A 24,471-nucleotide genomic window follows, 5' to 3' on the forward strand; every position below is an offset into this window, starting at 1 on the left:
AGTAAACATTCTGCACATTTTTTTCCCTTACATTGAAAGTGGGGGAACATAAATGATAAAGGAAAGTAGGAAAAAAGTAAGAGAGTATTACAAAGCGAGGCGAGGGAAAAGAAGAAAAAAAAAATAAGGAAAAACAGCCCAGTGGGAGGTAAGGGGAAAATTATCAACTTCCGATCCTTTGCATCGGGGTTTGAAAAAGAGAAAAAATGTCCTAGAAAGATACCTTTCTTTTCTTTAAAACAAAACCTCCACCCATATAATCATATTATTCTTATTGTTGATAATCTAGATTTCTTCTTGTTTTATTTAAGGTGTTCTTTCAGTAAAGTCCAGTCTGCTGATTTTTTTGGTAAACCCTGGCTTCTTTTGAGGTGTTGTGTTAGATAGTCCATATTCATAATATCTAGTATCTTAAAACAGTAACAAAAAATTATTATTCTTCATCTTGCTATTTTAATCTTCTATCTCCAAAAGTTAGTAGAAGTGCTATATTAGGATTTTTTTTATAGATTAATCAATAGCATGTCATTAAGTTCAACAAATACTTTTTCCCATTTTTTAATCTTTTTACATGCCCACCATAAATGTATATAAGTCCCAGGTCCCTTACTGCAACTCCAACAATTATATAGATAGTTTCTATTATAATAACTTAGTATCATTGGAGTCATGTATCATCTCCAAATTGTTTTGTAACAATTCTCTTTAATTCTCATGGACATATTTTTCATAATTCTTTGTTTCCAAATTTTTAACCATTCCTCCTCTGAAATATTGATTCCTAAGTCCCTTTACCATTTATTTTTGTTCTGAATTATATTGAATCACTTTCTATCATTATTTAATAAATTCTACCTATTAATTATTTTGTTACTTCATCTGTAAAATTCTGCTTTAATTGTATTATTAATTTTTCAAATTCTGTTAATTGTCTGCATTTCTTGTGTTGCTTTATCCAATTGTTAGTCCATGAGTCCAACTGTAGTACATTATACCAAATTATTCCACTCTGTTTAAACATTTCTTTTAAAACTTCTTTTGTAGACACTTTACCTAATATTTTAGTCTTACTACTCCAGCTCTTTCCATGTCCTTTATAAGTCATGTCTTAAGGTATTCTAGAATTTTTTCTAAATCTATAACTCTAATAAATTGTGATATTCCAGAAATAAGTATTTTTTAAAAATTTATTTTTTAATGTTGCCAAAATTCAAAAATGCTGTCATCAACACAAAACAAAGACCTTAAGATTGAAGCAATTTGAATGGAAGAAAAAAAATGAAATTGCCAAATTCATCCATGTCTTCCTACAGAAAAAGTCAGGCTACCTCACATATGCTGGAAAGGAATGCAAACACATGTTGTGAAAATATAAAATATCAACGTATGACATCATGCAATCTCACCCTGCTTTGAAATACAACATGTGCACCTACCATCCTCAAGAGTTGTTGTGATAATTTCCTGAGATGATGGTCCTATGCCTGCTCGATTACATGCCTGCACCACCATGCCATATTGCGTAAATTTTTTCAGGTTATCTAAAGTGTAAACTTCATTGTCCCCGGTGGTATCAATGCTGATGATGTTGAACTGAAAATTGCCCCCTGCACTGTATTCTCGATAACCAATCTGGTATCCACGAATAATTCCATTTTGCAAATGTTTCTTTGGAGCCTAAAAAAATATAAGTTGTACGTAATATAACATTACAGTTATAAATTAGAAGCCGAGAGCAAGTTCACACTCTTAAAGCTGTGTATTGAAACAGTACTAAGTTCTAGATCAATGGCTCAGAGGGCAAAAGAAAGTCTTTCAAAGTACAGCTGCAATTAGAAACATAAAATGATCCTTGTAGCCTTTTTGTTATCATATGCAATCAGAGTTCTCCGAATAGCAGCAAGGAAGGCCAGTTTCCTCAATATTGATTATATCTTATGGTGTTTGTAAATCTGGTTTTCAAATTTAGAACTTCTTTCATCAAGTTTTGGTTCTCTTTGAAGCTTTGCTATTCAGGATTGTTTAAAATGCTTGTTGCGGGTTTCTCTTTTGGATATGACTACTAGATACAGCACTTCCCAAATCCCATCACTATTCAATAAGTCAAAAATCTTACTTCCTAGCTCAAACTCTAATTTTCAGAAAGATATTGGGCCAGAGAGATCCAGTGTGATTTAATGGTTGGACCACATCTGTTACCTAGAAATCCAAAATGTATTATAATATGTACTATTAGGGAGCAACATGGATAAAAATGCAGGACTGGATGTATGATTTCTATTGGAATGTTTTACATTTACATAGCTGTCTAAAGATTAACTTCTATAGATGTGTATTCACCTAGATGTGTGTTATAGTGCAGAAGCTTCATTTTAAAAAAAATGCTGTTTTCTCTTAGGACATACTGATTCACGCCATGGTTTTATAAGAGGTAACCTAAAATTCAGCAATTCATTTATTTCTACACTGCAGCTGCATTTCTGGTAATATGATGTTCAAAAGAACACAATCACAGGCACATATAATTGCATGTGAATTTAATTTGGCACACAATTACATTTGCTTGCAAAGTAATTTTTGAAAATTTAGCCACTAGCATTGTATGTATAAATCCATCAAATTATGTTTCTCTTATTTGTTTGGCCTTGTGGGCTCCTTCCTCAGTAACACTGTGATATACATCCCAAAGAAAGGTATAAGAGATATTTCCCCCCTCACAATGTATCTTATTTACCTTCCAGGTTACCCGAATGCTTTGTGAAGATATGGGCTCAAGCTGAACATCTTGAGGTGGTCCATCAGGAGCTGGTAAGAAGCAAACAGACAAATCGGTATATTAAGCACTTCTCTTCAAAACAATACCAAAAAACCAATACATTGCTCAGTATTCAAAAACTCTATAAAGGACTGGTATATAAAAAATAACTGTTGCCAAGATGAAAGTACACAGAGCAACCAAGAATCATGAAGAATAAACATCATTGGGCTTATTTGGGCATCGTTCCCCTTAATTATAATAGCATTAATGAGAATGTGGATCGTATGAATATTTTTTCTTATACGTTATTGTTGACTCCACCTTATGCATAATGGAGTGAGCTTCTGCAGTGTAAAGCCTTTTCTGTTTGAGTATGCTCTCTGTGTGATTTCTAATCCTGACATAGGATGCTAACTTCCATAGAAAAGGTTTCCCACTGCGTTAACCTCAGAATTAATGTAACCCCTATGAATTGTTGGTTTGACCCAGTGGGCAGGGAAACCCTAAAGACAGAGTTGGAAAAGAGAGGAGCTGCATTTAAGATTAAGGTCAATTTTTTTTAATGGAAGGAACCTAAACTTTCAGCCACACATTTAGAAATATAGCTCATGCATCCCAAGAAAATTGACAGGCAAAGTGACTAAGTAAGTGACAAAGATGATTTCTTGGTGTTAATAATTCCCATTGTGCAATGCTACAAAATTGGGGGCTACAAGAAAATTTCATTGGAAGGAAGGTTCTTACTGTTGGGACAATCCCTTCACTTCCTCCTCCATTTAGCTACACCCCTCCTATCAATTTATAGCCAGCATGAATATGATATCATGTTCTAGTCCTTTATTTTATAGGAACTTTGCTTGAAAGTGACTTTGTCAATACAAGTATGCAAGTACCACGCCCATGAATGCATTATGTAAAATGTAAAATGCTGTAAAAGTGTTCTATTCCATTTTTTCATAATGCTTTGCAATCCCATCTGGATCTGTTCCATAACATCAAAATCCAGAATTTTATAGAAATTGTTCATACAGTGCCAACTTAGAAGAAATGACCACTGAATTCAGTATGCTTACTCCTATGTTAGCGGGTCACTTTGAGAGGAAAATGGAAAATAAATTCAATAAATAAATATACTTCTGACATTAGCCTTTAAGGCCCTTTCTACACTGCCCTATATCCCAGGATCTGCTCCAAAATTATCAGATTATCTCAGACTATATGGCAGTGTAGATTCATATAATCCAGTTAAAAAATAATAATCTGGGATCAGATCTTGGGAAATAGGGCAGTGTAGATCCAGCCTAGGTTTAAACAAAATGTTTGCTCTGCTTTGTGAGACACTGAAACTTTTATGGCCTGCTATTAAACATTGTAAAGGATGAGAAAAAAGTAAGAAATGCTAGTGAAAGGGCAGTCTATATGCCATAATTCTCCTCCTCCTGCTGCAACCCAGATGATAGTAGCCTGAAGCCTCAATAGTGTATGACAATACACACCTTCAGCAATGTGGTTTCCCTCCCCTTCTCTCCTTTCTGTTTAATATTTAATGTTGTCATTTGTGTAAAGTCTTCATTATGTGCTCTACCCTCAGGCTTCTCTCAGATGTTTGGGAATCCATACTCATTTAATATGCCCGAGGTAAAAACAATGAACTAAAATAAACAGTGACAAATGGTGGCACTTCTATGCTTCTTGAATGTATTCCCAGTTGATTATCAAGATCTCTATGAGTCTATGTATATACAGATAGTGAATGGGCACGGGCTAAGCCCTGGCCTTCTTTTCTCTGGTTTCACCCACAATAAATCTGCAGCTTTTGATTGTGGCTCCTTATAATTGACCTTTCACTCAGAATGGATGGCTTTGTAATAAGAGCAAAAGAAAGGGTCACTTGTCTAAAAACTAGGCCACATAGCACAGAATATAACGTGACGTTCAGGTTGCACATTATTAATGGAGAAGCTAATCTGCAAATTAAGGTCAGTTGATTATGCTGACATGTTAATTTTCAGTTAAAGAAAACCTGTCAGTGAGAAACACTAGTGGTTATGGAAGAAAAATAATTTTCAGCGCATTCAGTAAGTGTGCACAATTGTGAGTGAGAGCAGGGACTAGCCCACGCAGCTGCCAGGGTGGCCATCTTGAGTGGTGGAGTACCAGGGCCAGTCCACTACTTCTCACCCAACCCAATTCTAGGAAGCCCTTCTTGCTGCTTTAGCCAAATCCCCAATGTCTGGCCTAAATGCACAATGGCTGAGAAGTTTCCTATCCTACTGGTGCATTTGTCTACATGGGTGGACTGAACAACATTTCTAGCATTGACATCTGGCCAACTGTTGCACTCAGAGTGAGACAGAGAGCAAGCAATGACAGCAAGGGGGTCAGGGAAGGACAACAGTGGCAGGTTTCATGCTACTACTCACGGGAACTTTCTGAAAACAGGCATGGAGATTGGCAAAAGAAGGCCCAAAATGCCACTGTGCAGTACAGTGCAGCACTGCCACACACATATTTATGCAAGTTATCTCACACCATTCAAAAGTCTGGGAAAGGATGAGCTGGTGCTTGGTAAGGTGGAAATCAGGCATGGATAGGGACTACTGAGGGACTGGCCAATATAATTATATAATTCAAGTACTCTGACATCTGCACTGATCTCTACTTAACACATTTTCCTGGCATTTATCCAAATCATAAAAGGCCCAAATTGTTTTGGGTCACTTTATATGAAGGAGGAACTGTGTCAGAGAAAACTTTATGAAATGGCACCACGTAATGTTTGAATTTTTGGAAGGAGTTAATTACAGAACAGGCATCATTGTGAGGGAAGGGAGGGGGCTTCTGTGAGTGAGAGGAGGATTTTTAAAAAGACGTGAATAGAGTTTTCTTTTATTTTGGTCAATGACCAGCATTAAAAGAAGCAGTAGTAAAGTAAAGGTAAAGCTTTCCCCTTGAAATTAAGTCTAGTTGTGTCCAATTCTGGTGGTTGGTGCTCATCTCCATTTCTAAGCCAAAGAGCTGACATTGTCTGTAGACACCTCGAAAGTCATGGAGTACCTAGAGTGGTACCTCTTGAACTACTCACATTTGCATATTTCCGAACTGCTAGGTTGGCAGAATAATAATAATAATAATAAAACTTTATTTATACCCCGCCACCATCTCCCCAACGGGGACTCGGGGCGGCTTACATGGGGCCATGCCCAAGACAATACAATAGACCATAACATAATACAATTAAATAATACATTACATAAAATAAAACAGTACAACATAAGATCAAAACAGCAATATAACACGAGCGGGCCGCATGAATACTACATTTAAAAACTAGATTAAAAATTAAAACTCTGGGTGAGAAAGGGATCAGAATAAAACCTCGAGGGACGGGACATCAGATAGTGAACCAGTCTAGAGGATAAATATCGGGGGGGAGTAGCATAGAACATTTACTCTCCGAAAGCACACCGGAAGAGCCATGTTTTTAAATCTTTCCTGAAGGCTAAAAGGGTGGGGGCTTGCCTGATTTCAATGGGCAGCGAGTTCCACAAGCGAGGGGCCACCGCAGAGAAGGCCCTCTCCCTTGTTCCTACAAGGCGAGCCTGAGATATAGGTAGTGGCGACAGGAGGGCCTCCCCCGATGATCGGAGAGGTCGGGCAGGTTTATGATAGGAGATACGGTCACGAAGGTAGGCGGGTCCCAAACCGTTTAGGGCTTTATAAATGATGGTCTGCACCTTGAATTGGGACCGGAAGATGAACGGCAGCCAGTGGAGCTCCTTGAACAGGGGAGTAGATCTCTCCCTGTAACTCGCCCCCGTTATTAGTCTGGCGGCCGAACGTTGGACCAGCTGTAACTTCCGGGCCGTCTTCAAGGGAAGCCCCACGTAGAGCGCATTACAGTAGTCCAGTCTAGAGGTAACTAATGCATGCACCACCGTGGTCAAGTCAGAAGCTGGGGCTAACAGCGGGAGCTCACCCCAGTCCCCAGATTCAAACCGCCGACCTTTCAGTCAGCAAGTTCAGCAGCTCAATGATTTAACCCACTGCACCACCCTGGGTTCCCCAAAACCAGTAGGACACGAATAAGTCATACAGTTAGACATTAAAATACAGCTTTTAAAAGGTGAGCTTTTTAAAAACAAAAAACAAAAACCCCCCAGTACTATGTATGAGACGTAAAGTGGCATTAAACACTAAAATAACATTGTTAGCAATGATAAAAGTTAAGATAAAAACAAAGATAAAACCATAAAACCTTCTATTTTTAGTGGTAATCCCTCTAAAATACCCTCTCCAGATTGACCAGCCTTGTCCTTGCACTGTCTTTCTAACACTTGGCAATGTGTGTTTTATTCTCCATTGACATTTCCAGATTGCAAAAGTGAGATTTTTTTTTATTCTGCCAGGTTTTTCCAGTTGCCCCCTTCATCAGGTTCAGTGGTTCTATGTCAGTGCATCCGTTCCCATTCTTACTGGGTGGCTGTTTGTCACTAGATGATCCCATGGATAATTTATTTTATATTTTACATTTTATTTTATTAGTCTTGAATATAATAATTTTTGATATCTATTTGTTCCCTATTCTGGATGATATAGAAATGTAGAAAATAAATCAATACTGCTTCTCTGGCTAGCTACCACATAGTCCTTTTAGGCATCTGCTCCATGTTGTATGGTTCCACACATAGAATATTTGTCCCATGACACGGTATTAAAAGAGGATGCATGCATCTAGATGTTATGTGGTTCCATACCACTCAGTATACAAATCAGGAACAAAGAAATGACTGCAGTTTTAGATAGCATTTAGTTAGGATTGAAAGAACTGGAAAATACAATGTTTGCAAAATACATGTTTGCCAAGTTGCCAGCTGACAGGAACTGTTCCTGGAATGAAGAAGGCAGTAAGAATATTGTAGAGGACACAAAATACATCAAAAGACAAACTTGTAATCCATCTAGTGTTTCTGTGAGTTTTTTTTTACTTTGTGCCTTTTTATCTATGAATTTAATAGCTTTTAATAGCTTTTAAATCAAAGCATTTAAGGACACTTCATAAACGAAGAGCACTAATTATAGTGATGTGTAATGTAAAACTTCTTTGAAATTAACTGGCATAGTACTGGTTTGTTCAAAATTGCCAAAAGTGCAGATAACCGACAGTGAAAAAAACAATTAACATCAGAATTGACTATAGTTTTTGTAGAACATACCTGCTTCATCTGTGGTAATGGTGAGTTCATTGCTGGCCTCACTCTTGCCAATACGATTTTTTGCATACATGCGGATGTTGTAAGTGGAGGAAGCATGGAGATCAATGATAGTAGCCTGGTTCAGTTGTGGGGAAACATCTTTGGTTCTTTGGACTGAATCCCAGGAGTCTATTGAAATGAAGAAATAATTTATTTTAATTTATTTTTTCAAGAAGCAATACAGCAAACGCCATGTTTCAAAGACAGGCAATATAGATTTTTTTAAATGCAGACAACAATGTTTTCTTTATTATTTAAAATGTACTCAAATGCAACACGGAAAGCAGATTCTCAACTTTCATTGTCAACAAAATCCAGCATACTATTGTGTAATGACACATGTAGACTATATAGAGACCTCAGATAAATTCACAAATCAAAATTCATAGCTTTGGCTTATATGGGTGAGAGGTGACCCACAAACTGGATCTCAAGTGGCATTCATTTCTGAAGATATTTACAGGAGGGCTGTCCACAGCTCTGGTCAGAGAGTATGAGCTGAACTTCCTGTTTCTGCTGCTTCCTTCCTGACATAGCTGGTAATGGCTGCATCTGGAGCAGAGTCTATCTGAAGACAGTAGAAGTATGGGGATCAGCTGCCAGGGAGGAATCAAAAAAGTTTAGAATTGGAATGTAAGTTATCCCTTGCTCATGTAAGAATCCACTGCTTAATCATCCCTGAAAAGTGGGCACCCATCTTTCAGGTGGCTATCCAGGCAGGGCTGTAGCCAAGCTGGGGGGGGGGGAGTTAGGGGTTCCACTCTCCCTGAAATTGTTCAGTTTTTAAACCTAGCATATTCATGAATTTTAATTGATTAACCAAATCTCCATTGAAGTTTATCCACTGAAGTTTATCTGTCTTGAGAGTCCACTGAAGTTTATTGATGGAGCCTGATTCTAAATGATTTTGTATTATGGAACTACTCTTCATGATTTGCTAAAAAAGAAAAAGTTTCACCCCTCTCCGCCCCCTGCATCCAAAAGAACCATGTAAAGATGCCAATGAACAGGCTGTTTGCTTAACCTTCCCTTTCTTTACCCCTTTTCCTCAGTTGAGGCTCCACTGCTCAGCTTTGACTGGTGTCAAGATTTCTGACTGAATGCTCAAACAAAAGGAGGAAGAAGAGATAAACAGAATGGGAAAAGAAAGATGCAGTGCTTTTGACTTGTCAAAGGCCATGCCTCTTAGTATGTCTCATACTTTCAGTCATTACCTACCCAAGATCATCTTGTAACAGATGTCTGCTTCCCCCAAGAGTTCCCATAATTAGACTATAAATGCATAATGGGTGCCATTTGCATAAGATGTCAATAGGTGATGGTTTTAAACTTTAATTTAGTTCAATTGTGTCCCACAGTGATTGGATTTCATAGCACAATGTCTGCATATTTCAGGCGCTTTCCAGCAAAAAAACAAACAAACAAAAACAAAACAAAAAACCCTAACTGTACCATAGTTACTTTCACAAGAATCAGCACAAGGGTCCTTTAACTGTTTTTTGTTCCCATAAACAGCACCACAGTCAACCAAGCTTCACTTTTGACAGGATATCTGTGATGCCTCATGGGCCTTGTAGTCCTGTTCCTAGTGCTATCGTGGCAGATGAAGATGAAAACATGGGGTTTTCGCCGGTTCAACAAGAGCCGGAGTCCTTTCACCTGCCGGATGTTGATGTTTGTCCTCAAGAATTCAGTAAAACAGACCTTGGGCATTCCTCGCCTCCGTTTCCCAGGAGGGAATCTTACTCTAGAGACAGAGGAGTCAGAGAAGCAAATCGCAGGAGTTTACGGATCACTGCCAAACAACAGGCTGATTAGGCCTGCTTCCCTTGGGAAATTCTAAGGAGTCTTGCATCTGGACAGAGTTGGGTTTCGCTTCTCGTTCTCTAGGGAAAGAGATTGTTGGCGGGAAAACGAGACCCAATATAGGTGTTTGGCGCGGGAGATTCTTTGCGGAGTCAACAGATCAGCTTCAGGAGTGAGATCGCGTGTGGACTTTGTAACCCCAGTTCCTTGCCTCCTGGATCAAGTATTCAAGATTTTGCATCGCTTTGCTTTTAACCACGGACCTTGTTCCAGGATTCACTGGTTACCTTGTACCTAGTCACGGACCTTGTTAAAGAACCAAGTTATATCCAGCCTTGTTCCAGCCTTGTTGTCAAGCTACCTCGGACTCTTAAGACTCTGACATTTCCCCACGCTATTGCTTGGCAATAGTGTGTGTTTTGGTATTGGATAAAGAACTTTGAACTCTAATATCATTTATTGGACAATACATTTTTGGACTATATTTGACCTCATTTGAAAGGTCTGCTTCTGGACTATATTCTTCACTTGTTTTTATTGCTTTTATATATTTCCTTAATAAAGATATTAGATAGAGATTGGCCTCCGTGTATGGTTCTTGGTGCCCAGCTGCCAGGGGTCTGACAATATCCAAGATAAGGCAACTATTCTCTTGTTCAGAAAGGTATATGTGTGTTATTAAATGTGGTCATTGGGTAGCTTCCAATCTGGCATTGATATGCTATATGAGCAGAGCTATAGACATTTCTCTAAGCTTTAAGTAGAATGAACTACACGATTAAAGACAGGAAATGGGAGCTGAAGAGTGTTAACACAGTTAACATGGTCACATGTTGTAATGGCCGCCAATGAGTAAATGTGCTTGAAAATGCAGAACTAATTAACATCCTAATCAGCCCTTAAAAGCCAGTGTGGACTGTGAAATACTTGGGACTAATCCATTCAAGAAAATCGGGGAAAAAACAGAAAGGTATCTCATGTTTTTAGCTCACTTGCATGAGGGACGGATGATCTGGGAATTAGCATGGGAAAGCTTTAAATACAAATTAGCTCTGAAAAGTGCTGCTATGTAAAGTAATTAAGTTGGGATTAAATTTATTCCATACTTTCCAGTATTAAATTATGCCTCTGGAAGATTCACTCTATGATGGAAATGTGATTTAGATGTTAACTGCTATAAAATGTAAAACAAAAATTAACTGCTTCAAAATGGGATTAAAATAGGATAAACTTTGGAAAGAGTGGAAGAAGCCCAAGGAAGCTAATTTTTGCACATTTGCTAGGAAGAAAAATGAAACCTCTTGACTACAGTATTTGCCAGGTTTGACTAAAATGTTCTGAAGCAACTAATCAAATGGTTGCTTCAGAAGTGTAGAAATCCCTCCTTTAAAAATTGTCTTGCTGAATTCCAGACAAAATAGAATTCGAAATGAAAATCTATGGTTCAGACTTTACAGCTTCAGCTGCTAATAGTCTACAAATGCATTACTGTTCTGGCAACATGGCTTTCCCCAGAGGTTTTGGGCTACAAATTCAATCACCTCTGACTTCTGCCTAGGCTGAAACAAATGAGAGTTTTAGTAGAAAATATCAGGTGAGTACCAGGTTGCATACCCCTCCTGTCCATGATCCAGATGTGTCCACATTGTTTCAGTGTAATAATAAATTGACATATGTTTCTTTCAAAGCAAATATCTCTTTGGTCACTGCTGACTCAAGGACCAGGAATGCGGTCCTCCAAATTGTTGCTAGATGTTGTTTATGACAAAAATAAACTGAATCATCTGTCTTCATTGGCAATGCTGGCTAGGGCTAATGGGGGTTGCAGTTTTGAGAGTACATAATCTTCATCTCTGGTTTTAAAGATAATCACTGAATATCTGTTCCAGCAAACCAAGTGAAAATTACATAATAATAAAGCATCCATCTGTTTTGGATCCATGTCATGTATAAGTTCATTCTAGGGGTGTGCAGAATTCCATTCGAGGATTTGGAATTCGGAAAATTTGGCGATCCTGTATGATTACTTTCAGTGAAACATGAGCCTCAGCTTTGACAAAGACCTCAGCACAAAGCAAGTTGCAATAATTTCACTTGGGGAGGGCCACTAATCATAATTTGAAGTTTAAAAATTGAAAAAAATAGCTATATGAAGCAAAATATATATGACTCAAAATCATTCAATAATTTTACTGCTGTCAGCTTTGAAAAAAATGAATGATAGGTAATCAATATAATCAGGAAACAAAAGAGCCCTTGCATGCCCCCATATTTAAATATTAAGAAAAGCTTATGCTATAACCTTTTGTAAGACTTTTATCATTTAAGATTTCAAAGGAGAGATTATTTTTTGTAATACATTGCATTATGTCAAAAACAGTTTGCTTTCTTAAAAAAACTAGCATATAAAGACAATGCAGGGTATTTGGTCTTATTAAATAGTACCTGCAGTACAAGTTGGATAGTTTATTAAGATGATGCTATATTGTAAACATGTCATTTGCTTTGTCTTTTTGTAAATCTTGAATAAGATTTCAAACAGGTCTGAGAAACCTGTTCTATCCATTTTCACTCACTCATTTTACTTACTTGCATCTCAAACCTTATTCATATGCAATTTGGAAGCTTGCTGTATTTACTACTTTGCTGTCATAAACCTGAGTCATTCACTAAGAACAGACTGGAAAAATGTATGCAACATGAATAAACATAGCAATTTCTCCCCTTCCTTTTCAGTTTCATACTTCTGTCTTGGGAAGCCCTCCACAAGTATACTTCACCAGCCTAGCCCTATAACTTTAAGTGACAATTCCATATTTACTTTGTATGCAATGCCACCTGGTGGCCCTATTTCAAACCATATTTTTGAAATTAAATTCTATATGATGTTAACAGTGCTACTATTCCTATTTTTATTCAGAATGCTTCTATTTCCATCATTATTCTACTGGTGGTAATATTAGTAGTAGTAGTAGTAGTAGTAGTAGTAGTAGTAGCAGCAGCAGCAGCAGCAGTAGTAGTAAGCATTTATCATTATGGATTTTTAATCCAAAACTTCACATATGTTTTCTAAGTAACAATTGTTGTTGTTTATTCATTCAGTTGCTTCCAACTCTTTGTGATCTCATGGACCAGCCCATGCCAGAGCTCTCTGTCAGCCATTGCCACCCCCAGCTCCTTCAAGGTCAAGCCAGTCACTTCAAAGATACCATCCATCCATCTTGCCCTTCCTTCTTCCTTCCATTTTCCCCAGCATCATTGCCTCTCCAAGCTTTCCTGTCATCTCATGATGCGGCCAAAGTACTTCATCTTTGCCTCTAATATCCTTCCCTCCAGTGAGCAGTCGGGCAATATTTCCTGGAGTATGGACTGGTGAGATCTTCTTGCGGTCCAAGGCACTTGCAAAATTTTCCTCCAACACCACAGTTCAGCCTTCCGTATGGTCCAGCTTTCACATCCATAGGTTACTACGGGGAATACTATTGCTGTAACTATGTGGACCTTCGTTGCCAGTGTGATGTCTCTACTCTTCACTATTTTATCAAGGTTGGCCATTGCCCTCCTCCCAAGAAGTAAACGTCTTCTGATTTCCTGGCTGCAGTCTGCATCTGCAGTAATCTTTGCACCTAGAAATACAAAGTCTGTCACTGCCTCCATGTTTTCTCCCTCTATTTGCCAGTTATCAATCAGTCTGGTTGCCATAATCTTGGTTTTCTTGATATTTAACTGCATCCCAGCTTTAGCACTTTCTTCTTTTACTTTGGTTATAAGGCTCCTCAACTCCTCCTTGCTTTCAGTCATCAGAGTAGTATCATCCGCATATCTAAGGTTGTTTGTGTTTCTTCCAGCAATTTTAACTCCAGCCTTGGATTCATCAAGCCCTGCATGTTTCATAATGTGTTCTGCATACAAGTTGAATGGGTAGGGTAAGATTATACAGCCCTGTCATACTCCTTTCCCAATCTTGAACTTTTCCCAGAGTAGATTTAGCCTGTAATAAAGCTGAAAGTTTTTCCCTGACAGAGTCCGACTCTGGGGGTTGGTGCTCATCTCCATTTCTAAGCCGAAGAGCCGGCATTGTCCGTAAACACCTCCAAGGTCATGTGGCTGGCATGATTGGATGGAGTGCTGGTACCTTCCACCCAGAGCAATATCTATTGATCTACTTACATCTGCATGTTTTTGAACTACTAGGTTGGCAGAAGCTGGTGCTAACAGTGGGAGCTCACTCTGCTCCCCAGATTTGAACTGTCAGTCTTTCAGTTAGCTCGAGGATGTGGACAAGATCCTTCAAGAGGCAAGACCGACCACATGCATCCTGGCTAGTGAGAGAAGCCAGAGGGGGTTTGGCCGAGTGGGTGAAGGTGGTGGTGAATACTTCCCTCCGGGAGGGTAAGTTTCCAGTGAGCCTAAAAATGGCTGTGATCAAGCCGCTGTTGAAAAAGCCATCACTGGATCCCACTCAATTTGGAAACTTTTGGCCTATCTCCAATCTCCCCTATTTGGGCAAGGTCTTGGAACATGTGGTTGCCTCGCAGCTCCAGGGATTCTTGGTTGACACTGATTTTCTGGATCCGGCACAGTCTGGCTTCAGGCCAGGGCATGGTACCGAGACAGCCTTGGTCGCCTTAGTCGATGATCTTCGCCGGGAACTGGACAGGGGGAGTGTGTCCCTGCTGGTTCTGCTGGAGCTCTCAGCGGCCTTCGATACCGTCGATCACGGTATCCTTCTGGGACGCCTCGCGGGAATGGGACTTGGAGGTACTGCTCTGCAGTAGCTCCACTCATTCCTGGAGGGTCGGTCCCAGATAGTGTCATTGGGGGACGCCTGCTTGGCCCCACAACCATTGACTTGTGGGGTCCTGCAGAGCTCTGTGTTGTCTCCCATGTTGTTTAACATCTATATGAAGCCGCTGGGAGAGATCATCAGGAGTTACAGGGTCCGGTGTCATCTGTAGCAGATGATGTCCAGCTCTGTCACTCCTTCCCACCTGTCACTAAGGAGGCTGTTCAGGTCCTGAACTGGTGCTTGGCCGCTGTGTCGGACTGGATGAGGGCCAACAAATTGAAACTGAATCCAGACAAGACAGAGGTCCTCCTGGTCAGTCGGAAGGCCAAACAGGGTATAGGGTTACAGCCTGTGCTGGATGGGGTCACACTCCCCTTGAAGGCGCAGGTTCGCAGTCTGGGGGTGATCCTAAACTCATTGTTGAGCCTGGAGCCCCAGGTCTCAGCAGTGGCTAGGGGAACCTTCGCACAGTTAAAACTTGTGCGCCATCTGTGACCATACCTTGGGAAGCCAGACTTGGCCACGGTGGTCCACGCTCTTGTTACATCCCGTTTAGACTACTGCAACACACTCTACGTGGGGCTGCCTTTAAAGACTGTTTGGAAGCTCCAATTAGTCCAATGGGAGGCTGCCAGGTTAATAACTGGAGCGGCGTACAGGGAGCGTACCACTCCTCTGTTATGCCAGCTCCACTGGCTGCCGATTAGCTACTGAGCACAATTCAAGGTGCTGGCTTTGGCCTATAAAGCTCTAAGCAGTTCCGGCCCAGCTTATCTGTCCGAACCTGTCTCCCGCTACGACCCACCTCGAAGCTTAAAATCATCAGATGAGGCCCTGCTCGTGGTCCCGTCAGCCTCAGAGGTGCAGCTGGCGGGGACAAGAGACAGGGCCTTTTCAGTGGTGGGTCCCTGCCTATGGAACGCCCTCCCCAGTGAAGTCAGGCAGGCTCCCTCCCTCCTATCCTTCCGTAGGTTGTGGGACCAGGCTTTTGAATAACAATTAGCAACATTAATTACTATTATGTACTCAATTGACAGACCCAGTCTTTTAAACACGCTGGAACTCAATTGACAGACCCAGTCTTTTAAACTTGAACACGCCTATCTGTATTTTATAATGCATTTTATGAATGTCTGATGTAAGTTAATTTTTAACTGATTTATAGTGTATTGTACAATTTTTATATATGCGTTTTATTGTAAGCCGCCCTGAGTCCCCTGTTGGGTGAGAAGGGCGGGATATAAATATTGTAATAAATAAATAATAAATAAGTTCAACAGCTCAGCAGTTTAATCCGCTGTGCCATCAAGGGTTCAAGTGTAACATTTACAATTTAGTAAGTAAATATTTTCTATTGCACATTCTATTGCTGAAGAGAAGAGAATAGCAACTTTAATATTGCACTTCTTTTCATTAGCAGAATTGCACATATTTTACCAATCTAGAGTCCCACTATCATACTTCTGCACACCTTTGTAACCCCATGTTCCCACACTGCTGCTGTTCTTTTAATATGTAATTTTTATTTTTAACACGCCTCTAGAATTCACAAGTAAAAAGGGGCAAATATTAATACAAAATAAAGGGGAAACAGTCAGCTTTTGAATAGTGAAAGGGGAAACAAGAGAGAGGAAGAGAAGCCCATCCCCTGATGCCGTTTTACAGCTGGCACAGAAGTGGAAGGGACTTATCACATCAAGGTAGATGGCAGGACCATTGAGGGATTGGGAGTTATTGATGGGGTGTATCCATTAATAGCTAGGAATGGGAGAATCACATAGAGGAGGCAGACCAGTAGCGGGATGCACACTGTGTCATGCATTAGGAACCATCATTAGCTGCAGTGCCAGTTTGCCTGCCTTATGCAATCAAGTCCTCAGACAAGTAAATTTAGAAACAGAAAAGAAACTTTTAAAGACCTATAATAATATAGGGACTCAGGGCGGCTAATAAAATACAGCAATAGACAATACATAAAACTGAAACGATAAAACCATCGAATGCCTATGTATTTATATTAGTTGATGACAGAAAACAAAGTAAGAATTCAAAGCTTTAAGGCAGGTATCCCAGCACTATCTTACCAGACTTGTTCTTGCATTCTATATCATAGCCTGTGATTGGACTGTTTCCATCAAATCCCATGGTCCACCTGAGGGCAATGCTGCGTGCTCTCACCTCTCGGATTTCTATTTCTGGAGGATCTGGAGGTTCTGGACAAACACCAAAACATTGCATTAATTCAGAGAAGACAGAAGTAAGATGCCAGCAACGAGAACACTGATCTTTTACTGTCTGAATATTACACTCACTCACCTCCCTTGCCCCCATTCTAGACAAGATAAAAGGCATTTCATCAAAACATAATGTTATTTTAGACCCCTTTCCCCCAATTGTAGCAGTGCTCTGTGTTATTATTTCAAAATATTTGCTTTTCTCAGAGTAGATAGAGCCAGTAATATTCAGATTAGGGGGGAAATCTATTGTATTTTGTAAATATAAGTGAATCTAGAAGATAATGCTATTAAAACTGAATTTCTTTCACTATCTCTTGCTCCCTGCCTTCCATTCTTTGTGAAAATGGTGGAGGTTCAAGTCCTCAAAAATGTATGTTTGAATAAAAAATTTCTGCAATGCAATTAATGTTCCTAATGTCTCAAAAAATAATCCACACCATTTTATACATGTGTGACCTTTGTGTTTAATATGATAAAAATGTGTGTTTGTAGGGCTAGAGAGAGAAAATGTAAAAGAGAAGAGATTCTGAGTTGTATCTAGTATAGGGCACTGAATGTAGAATCAGTAGTAGTCTTTAATTAGTAGTTATTCAAATTTAATGACTAACCAGAATAAAATACTATGACTGTGCACACACGGTATATACTAGTATAGCTCCATGCTTCTGTGACAACAGCTATTGTTACAACCTTTACTGTTCTATTGGAAATCTGCCCAGTTCATTGACTTCTTGGATGCATCTTTATGATAACTAGGAGCTAGCGAAAACCTGCAGCTAAAGAAAACTGGGGATGGGGGTGGGAGAAAGGTTGTTTGTGAGTCCTGAGTGGAGCTGGCATCTTATATGTACGCTCCAAGGCATACAAGCATGTGAGCAAGTGTGTGCTGTGCAGAGCCAGCACAGCCCGGTGGTTGATTTCTGCCTGGGCTCAGCATTTGACAGGGCATCACCTCAGCTTCTGCAGAACCTGCTGATCCCTTGCCTGACTGTGGCTCTTCTCTCCACCACAGAAATATGGTAAGGAGCTCCTGGCCTGAGGACAAATTGGCTGCTGAAATTCAAAATGCAAACAATACATACTGCAGTGGTAGCCAGGAGAATTTGAAATATTTCATTTCTAAATATATTACAGGTGCACTGATTTGTTTGCAGCAAGAAAATAAAATCAAATGATTTTGGATTATTTCACTTTGTTTAAGCTGCTACAAACCTAAGGCTACTGGGCTAATGTTAACAGCACAGCATACATGTTTACTCAGTGGTACTTACTTCCAAGCAATTGTACACAGAATTGCAGTCTCACATGTACTGATATGAACACTGTTTCTCCCTAAGTATTCCAAACTGCATTCTTAGTCATTAAGATGAAAAGCTGGTCTAATCCAATCATGGGAGGAGTCATGCAGAAGTTATGGGAAAGCACTTGCTTAGAATCACATTGATATGGCTCTGAACCTATGTACTGAGCATGTTGCATGATGCTTGTCTGGTATGATTACTGCAGTGGTGAGCAAACATTGCATTTATAAGGGATGGCATATTGACTAAATGTGACATCACTTAGACTTAGACTGTGCCTACAAACAAAAGTAAAGTGGGCTCACTACTCGACTGCAGTGGGGATTCTAGATGATATACAGCTGAATTCACTACAGAAGTGCTGCACCTAGTCATTTATGTGAGTCAAAAAGATGCAGGAGTTTACTTCTTGGAGTTTTGGAGGTGTCCATAGCTACACTTTCCATCTACTGCTGCATCATCAGCAATGAACAGCTCCCTGGCAGAGGTTTGTGGCCAGTGTTGCTTCTGGTAAAGTCACACTTGGGTGCCCAGCCCTATGGTCAGAAATGTAATATTTCCCCAAGCCCCTATTAGAGAGCTGCTTGTGGCTGGGGATGCAGTGGTAGGCCATGTGAATGACCAAAGGCCTCCAAGGACATACCTAGACTTCATCAGAGTGGTTCTGGAATGCTTTCAACCTGATTATTCAGGTAAATGTAAACACAGCCATCATCTAAAAAGACTATGAAGACACTGTGGTATTAATGCAGTTTACCAACACTTTAACTGCAATGAGACAATTCTATGAAATTATATAGATTTCAGTTTTACAAAGTATTTAGCCTTCTCTGTCAAAGAGTGCTGCTGCCAACTACAACTCCCATGATTTCACAGCATTGAGTCATGGCAGATGAAATGGTGTCAAAGTGCATTAATTCTATAGTGAAGATGCAACCTAAGTCTAAGAAAGCTTATGCTACCAACAAAATGTTCTCTGTTAATCTGTAAGGCATTAGAAGTTGCCTTTGCATGCTGGTATTCCAGGCTACACAGCTATTTATGTTTTATTAGATTCTGCAATAACTAGAGTTCAAAACTCTGAAAAAGCTCTAATTTCTGACAGTTAATTTCTGACATGTTTATTTAGGGATTAGGAACCCCACAACAGATTTTGGAGCATGACATACACTAACTGTACCACAATAGCCATTTTTCCTTGTGTTGTCCTCTTCCTACCTTGCACAGTGAGCTGAATTATTCCACGGTCCTCTCCATATGAATTTATGGCATGGCAGGAGAAGAAACCAGAGTCTTCTCTTACAGTTGGCAAAATCTACATTGCAGATTGAAAAAAGAAAATATATTCAATAGGAAACATGGAGGTAAACATCTAGTTTCAAACAGAATGAATTTTAAAATGTGATCTAACACAGAGATATCATTTTGCAACTCATAATGAACACACAGCAAAGCTGAAAATACATGAATCCAAATCAGCAGGGCTAGAGAAGAGTATTGGACTAGGATTGATGAAAGTTTTGAAGGGGAAGATATAATTTATGCAAGGCGGCTTATTGATTTTTCTTTCTATAATGCCAGAATACTTGATTTCCTCTTTAACAATGTTTTACTTTCTAAATCCTGATCACCAATTTATTTTCGTTTAGTTTTTTCATACATCAAGAAGAATATTGCAAAATGTTGACAACACACAGGAGTGGGAATGAAGTGGCCCTTCATATGTTGCTGGATTGCAAATCCCAGCATTCCTCACCATTAACTATGCTGGTCTTGGAATGCAGGTCTTGCAGACCAACAACATCTGGAGCATCACTTAAAGCTTCCAGTAGCTTGGAAGCAATGAGTTCAGGATTCAAAAAAATCATCTCCCTGAGCCAAAAATGTATTTCAATGGGAAATTATTTTGAATGAAATCGGGTCATAAATGTGTACTGAAGCATGAACAGCTAATTATAGAGGTCTAAGGGTCTAAGTGTGAAATTCTTGAGCCACCAATGTCTGATGATGTAGCCATGTGTCTGCTAATGCCAGAAGTCTTTGAACCAAAGTGGAATAAAGGAAGAGAGTTAAGGCAAAGCATAGATGTAATGGATATAACAAAAACCTGGTGGAATGGAGAGGGCTATTGGGATATAATCATCTTTGTACATGAATTTTATAGGAACATTAAAAAAGGGCATAATGGGGGCAGCTTTCCTCTGTACATTAGGGGGTGTCTTGTATTCCATATCTTAAAACATCTGGGTGCATCTACACAGTAGAATGAATGCAATTTGATACCACTTTAACTACCATGGCTCAATGCTATAGCATCATGGGAGTCATCGTTTTATAAGGTATCTACAACAATGGCAGGTATCAGATATAAGTAACAATATAATTATTGCTGATGACAATAATTATTTAGGGGGTTGAGACCAAAAATTGATTGTGAAATGCTCAAAAAGGATCTCTCCAAACTGGGAGAATTGGCATTGAAATGAGGCAAAAGAAAATCACTGTAAGCAATCGTAAAGTAAGGCAAAAACTGAAACTTTGTCTATATAAAGGCATGATAATCAAGTTTGCAGATGACACCAATTTGGGAGGGATAGCTAATACTCCAGAAGACAGGAGCAGAATTCAAAATAATATTTACAGATTAGACAGATGGGCTGAAACTAACAAAATAAAGTTCAACAGGGATAAATGCAAGATACTCCATTTAGGCAGAAAAAATGAAATGCAATACTGTGTCCAATTCTGGGCACCACATTGAAGGGAGATGTTGACAAGCTGAAATGTGTCCAGAGGAGGGTGACTAAAATGATCAAGTGTCTGGAGAACAAGCCCTACAAGGAGAGGCTGAAAGAGTTAGGCATGTTTAGACTGCAGAAAAGAAGCATGAGAGGAGACACGGTAGACATGTAGAAATATGTGAGGGGAAGCAAGTTTGTTTTCTGCTGCCCTGGAGATTAGGACACAATGGCTTTAAACTAAAGGAAAGGAGATTCCACCTGAACATTAGGAAGAACTTCCTCACTGTGAGAGTTGTTGGCAGTGGAACTCCCTGCCCCGGAGGGAGATGGAGGCTCATTCTCTGGAGGCTTTTAAACAGAGGCTGGATGGCCATCTGTTGGGGGTGCTTTGAATGCAATTTTCTGCTTCTTGGCAGGGGGTTGAACTGGATGGTCCATGAGGTCTCTTCCAACTCTATGATTCTATGATTCTATGATTTTATAATGATGCGACCTCAGTTGGCAGCAATTGACCGAGAAAGGAATCCTGGTGATGTTATGGATGACTCACTAAAATTCTGATCCATCCAGCAAGCACAATCAGAAAGGAAATTGACACTAAAATCTCCAGTATTTGTCTTACTGCCCTTATTCAGCTCAAGGGTAAGACTCCATCGGTAATCATGTGTACAGTTCTGATCAACAGAGTTGACTTTGCTATCAGAAATGACCTGATGAAGCACCTGACTGAAGCACCCATTGGCATTAACAAACGACTCTCAACCCTCTGAATTAACCTTGCCAGAAACCAACAGGCAACCATCATAAGTGCTTATGCACCAACACTAGATGCTGACAAAGACATCAAGCAAAAACTTTATTGTCAGCTGGACACCATCCTATCAGAGATGCCTAAGGAGGACAAAATCATCCTCCTGGGGAATTTTAATGCAAGAGTCGGACTAGACTCTGACCTGTGGCCAGGGACAATAGGAAAAGACGGGGTTGGAAATAGCAACTTGAATGGTATCCTGCTTCTCACCAAATGCGAAGAACACAACCTTGTCATCACCAACATGCTCTTCCACCAGAAAAACAAGCTCAAGACATCATGGAAGCACCCCTGGTCAAAGCACTGGCATCTCTTCGACTATGTAATTACACGTGCAAGAGACCACCGCAATGTGCTTCTCACAAGAGCCATGATAGGTGCTGATGACTGCTGGACAGACCACAGGTCAATCCACAGTGGCTATGAAGATCACCCCCAAATGCAGACTCCAAAGAAGGAAAATAAGGCGCAAAATGAACACCCAAGTCCTTCAGGAGCTCTCCAAATGAGTCCTTCTCCAAACAACACTCAAGGATCATCTACCCACAGAACACCCCGAAAATGTTGAGGAACATTGGAACAAACTGAAGACCTCCACCATCACAGCCTGCGAAAAAATCATTGGATATCAAAAGTCAACATTGGCACTGAAATACAACACCGCCTGAGCTCTGTGAGTGCAACATTTTTCTGAATGAAGCAGAGAGTGTTTGATGATCGGGACATCCGTAGAGATACCAAGGTGCTCATTTATAAAGCCATTGTCCTCCCAACCCTGCTCTAAGCCTGCAAAACATGGACGGTCTACAGACATCACATTCAACTTCTGGAGCAATTCCATCAACGTTGCATCAGAAAAATCCTACAAATCTCTGGGGAAGACAGGTGGACAAATGTCAGCGTGCTGGAAGAAGCAAAGACCATCAGCATTGAAGAGATGCTCCTACGCCATCAACTCTGCTGAACTGGCCACGTTGTCCGAATGCACAATCACTGTCTCCCAAAGCAGTTACTCTACTTCCAACTCAAGAATGGGAAACAGAAAGTTGGACAGGAAAAGAGATTTAAAGATGGGCTTAAACCCAACCTTAAAAACTGTGGCATAGACACTGAGAACTGGGAAGCCCTGGCCCTTGAGAGCACCAACTGGAGGTGACCAGCAGTGCTGCGGAGTTTGAAGAGACACAAATGGATGGCTTAAGGGAGAAACGTGCCAAGAGGAAGACCCGTCAAGCCAACCCTGACCAGGATCGCCTTCCACCTGGAAATCGATGTCCTCACTGCGGGATAATATGTGGATCAAGAATAGGTCTCTTCAGCCACCTACGGACATACCCCCAGGACACCAGAATGGGAGGACCATCATTCTTGGCCTACGAGGGATCACCTAGGTAAGTAAAGTCTGATCAATCTATCTAAAAAAAAAAGGATATTGTGGAGCTTTACAAGTTACAGAAAAGGCCATAATAATAAACTTAAAAGGTTAGAATTTTGAAACTCTTAACTTTGGCTAAAAGTATTTAAGGTGAGGCACAAAAACATGATTAACGTGGAGAGTTTTCAATACAATACATATATTAACTCTTTTTACTCGAGATAGCATTCTGTAACACCACCCAATTACTGTTTGCTAATGCTATGTTAAAATAGTGTCAATGTGTGAATCTTTTGTGTTTCGGTTCTCTTATACGTTCCACCCATCAAAGTTGGCATAGAAATACCTGCCAATTGAAGTCAAACTAATAAGAACATAAGAAGGGCCAACTTTGATCAAACCCAAGGCTTATCTATATATAGCCCAAAGTAGCCAACTATTGTACAAGTCTAGGGAAAACCTACAAGCATAACATGAGCACAACTACACCCTTCATCTCATACTCCCTGACAACTGATATATAAGGACATACTGTTTCTAATACATGAGATGTTATGTAACTATGGCTCCATTATTCTCCATGAATCTATTTAACCCCCTTAAAAACCTACACCCTTTTGAACCACAATTACATCTACTGGCAGTGAATTCCACAGAGTATGTGATGAATAGAGGAGTACTTCTTTTTATCTGTACTAAAATCTCCTGTTATTTGGGTTTCAGTGGATTCAAGCTCAAGTTCTAGAAGAATGGGAAAGGAAGAAAAGCTTCCTGTTTACTTTCATCATACCTTGAATAATTTCATACATTTCTAATTTCATTGGTGAAAATATCTTTCAGACATAGTGAATAAAACTCTATGCAATATGCCAAGTGGGATCATACCACAGATGTTTTTAAGGGCAGATATTTTATCTTTATTTTCTAATTATGCCCGGAATATACTTTGCACACCCTTTTTGCTTCAACAGCAGCAGGTCCTCCCGCTACTGGTAATGTACTTATTTCTTGACATTATTATTAGACCATGTCATGTCCTGTTCCTATATAAAAGACTAGCTGTGCCTGGCCACACGTTGCTGTGGCGTTGTCTGGTGGTGTTGGTGAAAACTTGTTGAGGTAGTGGTGGCATTGAATGTCTTTTGTATGGTTGTCTTTATGTTTAGTATGCATTTGGTTGTTTGTGTACTGTGAAAGTGGTGAGGGTAGAGGGGGTCTATGTCCCTCTGTAGTATTGTATAGTATTTATACGTTGTCCATGTGTTGTGAATGCTTGGATTGTGTCCTGCTGCATAGTAGAAAGGGTTGGGCTGGATGGCCCTTAGGGGTCTCTCCAAACTCTTGGATTCTATGCTTCTGTTATCATCATCATCATCATCATCATCATCATCATCATCA

The 24,471-nt window shown here is 39.9% G+C and overlaps 1 protein-coding gene across 8 annotated transcripts in view; it reads right to left on the reverse strand.

Moving 5' to 3' along the window:
• dscam (DS cell adhesion molecule) overlaps positions 1 to 24,471 on the reverse strand; it is a 445,521-nt gene that overhangs the window by 109,302 nt on the left and 311,748 nt on the right. For all 8 annotated transcript variants that reach the window (XR_010004224.1, XM_008107492.2, XM_008107491.2 and 5 more), the window contains 5 exons: positions 19,365 to 19,461; positions 16,693 to 16,821; positions 7,975 to 8,142; positions 2,735 to 2,805; positions 1,437 to 1,677 (listed from right to left, as the gene is read on the reverse strand). Coding sequence is in view for 7 of the 8 variants with exons in the window: in XM_008107492.2 (XP_008105699.1) it covers positions 1,437 to 1,677; positions 2,735 to 2,805; positions 7,975 to 8,142; positions 16,693 to 16,821; positions 19,365 to 19,461 (706 nt within the window). In the remaining variant the exon portion in view is untranslated. The remainder of the gene's footprint in view (positions 1 to 1,436; positions 1,678 to 2,734; positions 2,806 to 7,974; positions 8,143 to 16,692; positions 16,822 to 19,364; positions 19,462 to 24,471) is intronic.

The sequence above is a fragment of the Anolis carolinensis genome, chromosome 3, assembly GCF_035594765.1.
Source record: "Anolis carolinensis isolate JA03-04 chromosome 3, rAnoCar3.1.pri, whole genome shotgun sequence".
Lineage (NCBI taxonomy): Eukaryota > Metazoa > Chordata > Lepidosauria > Squamata > Dactyloidae > Anolis > Anolis carolinensis.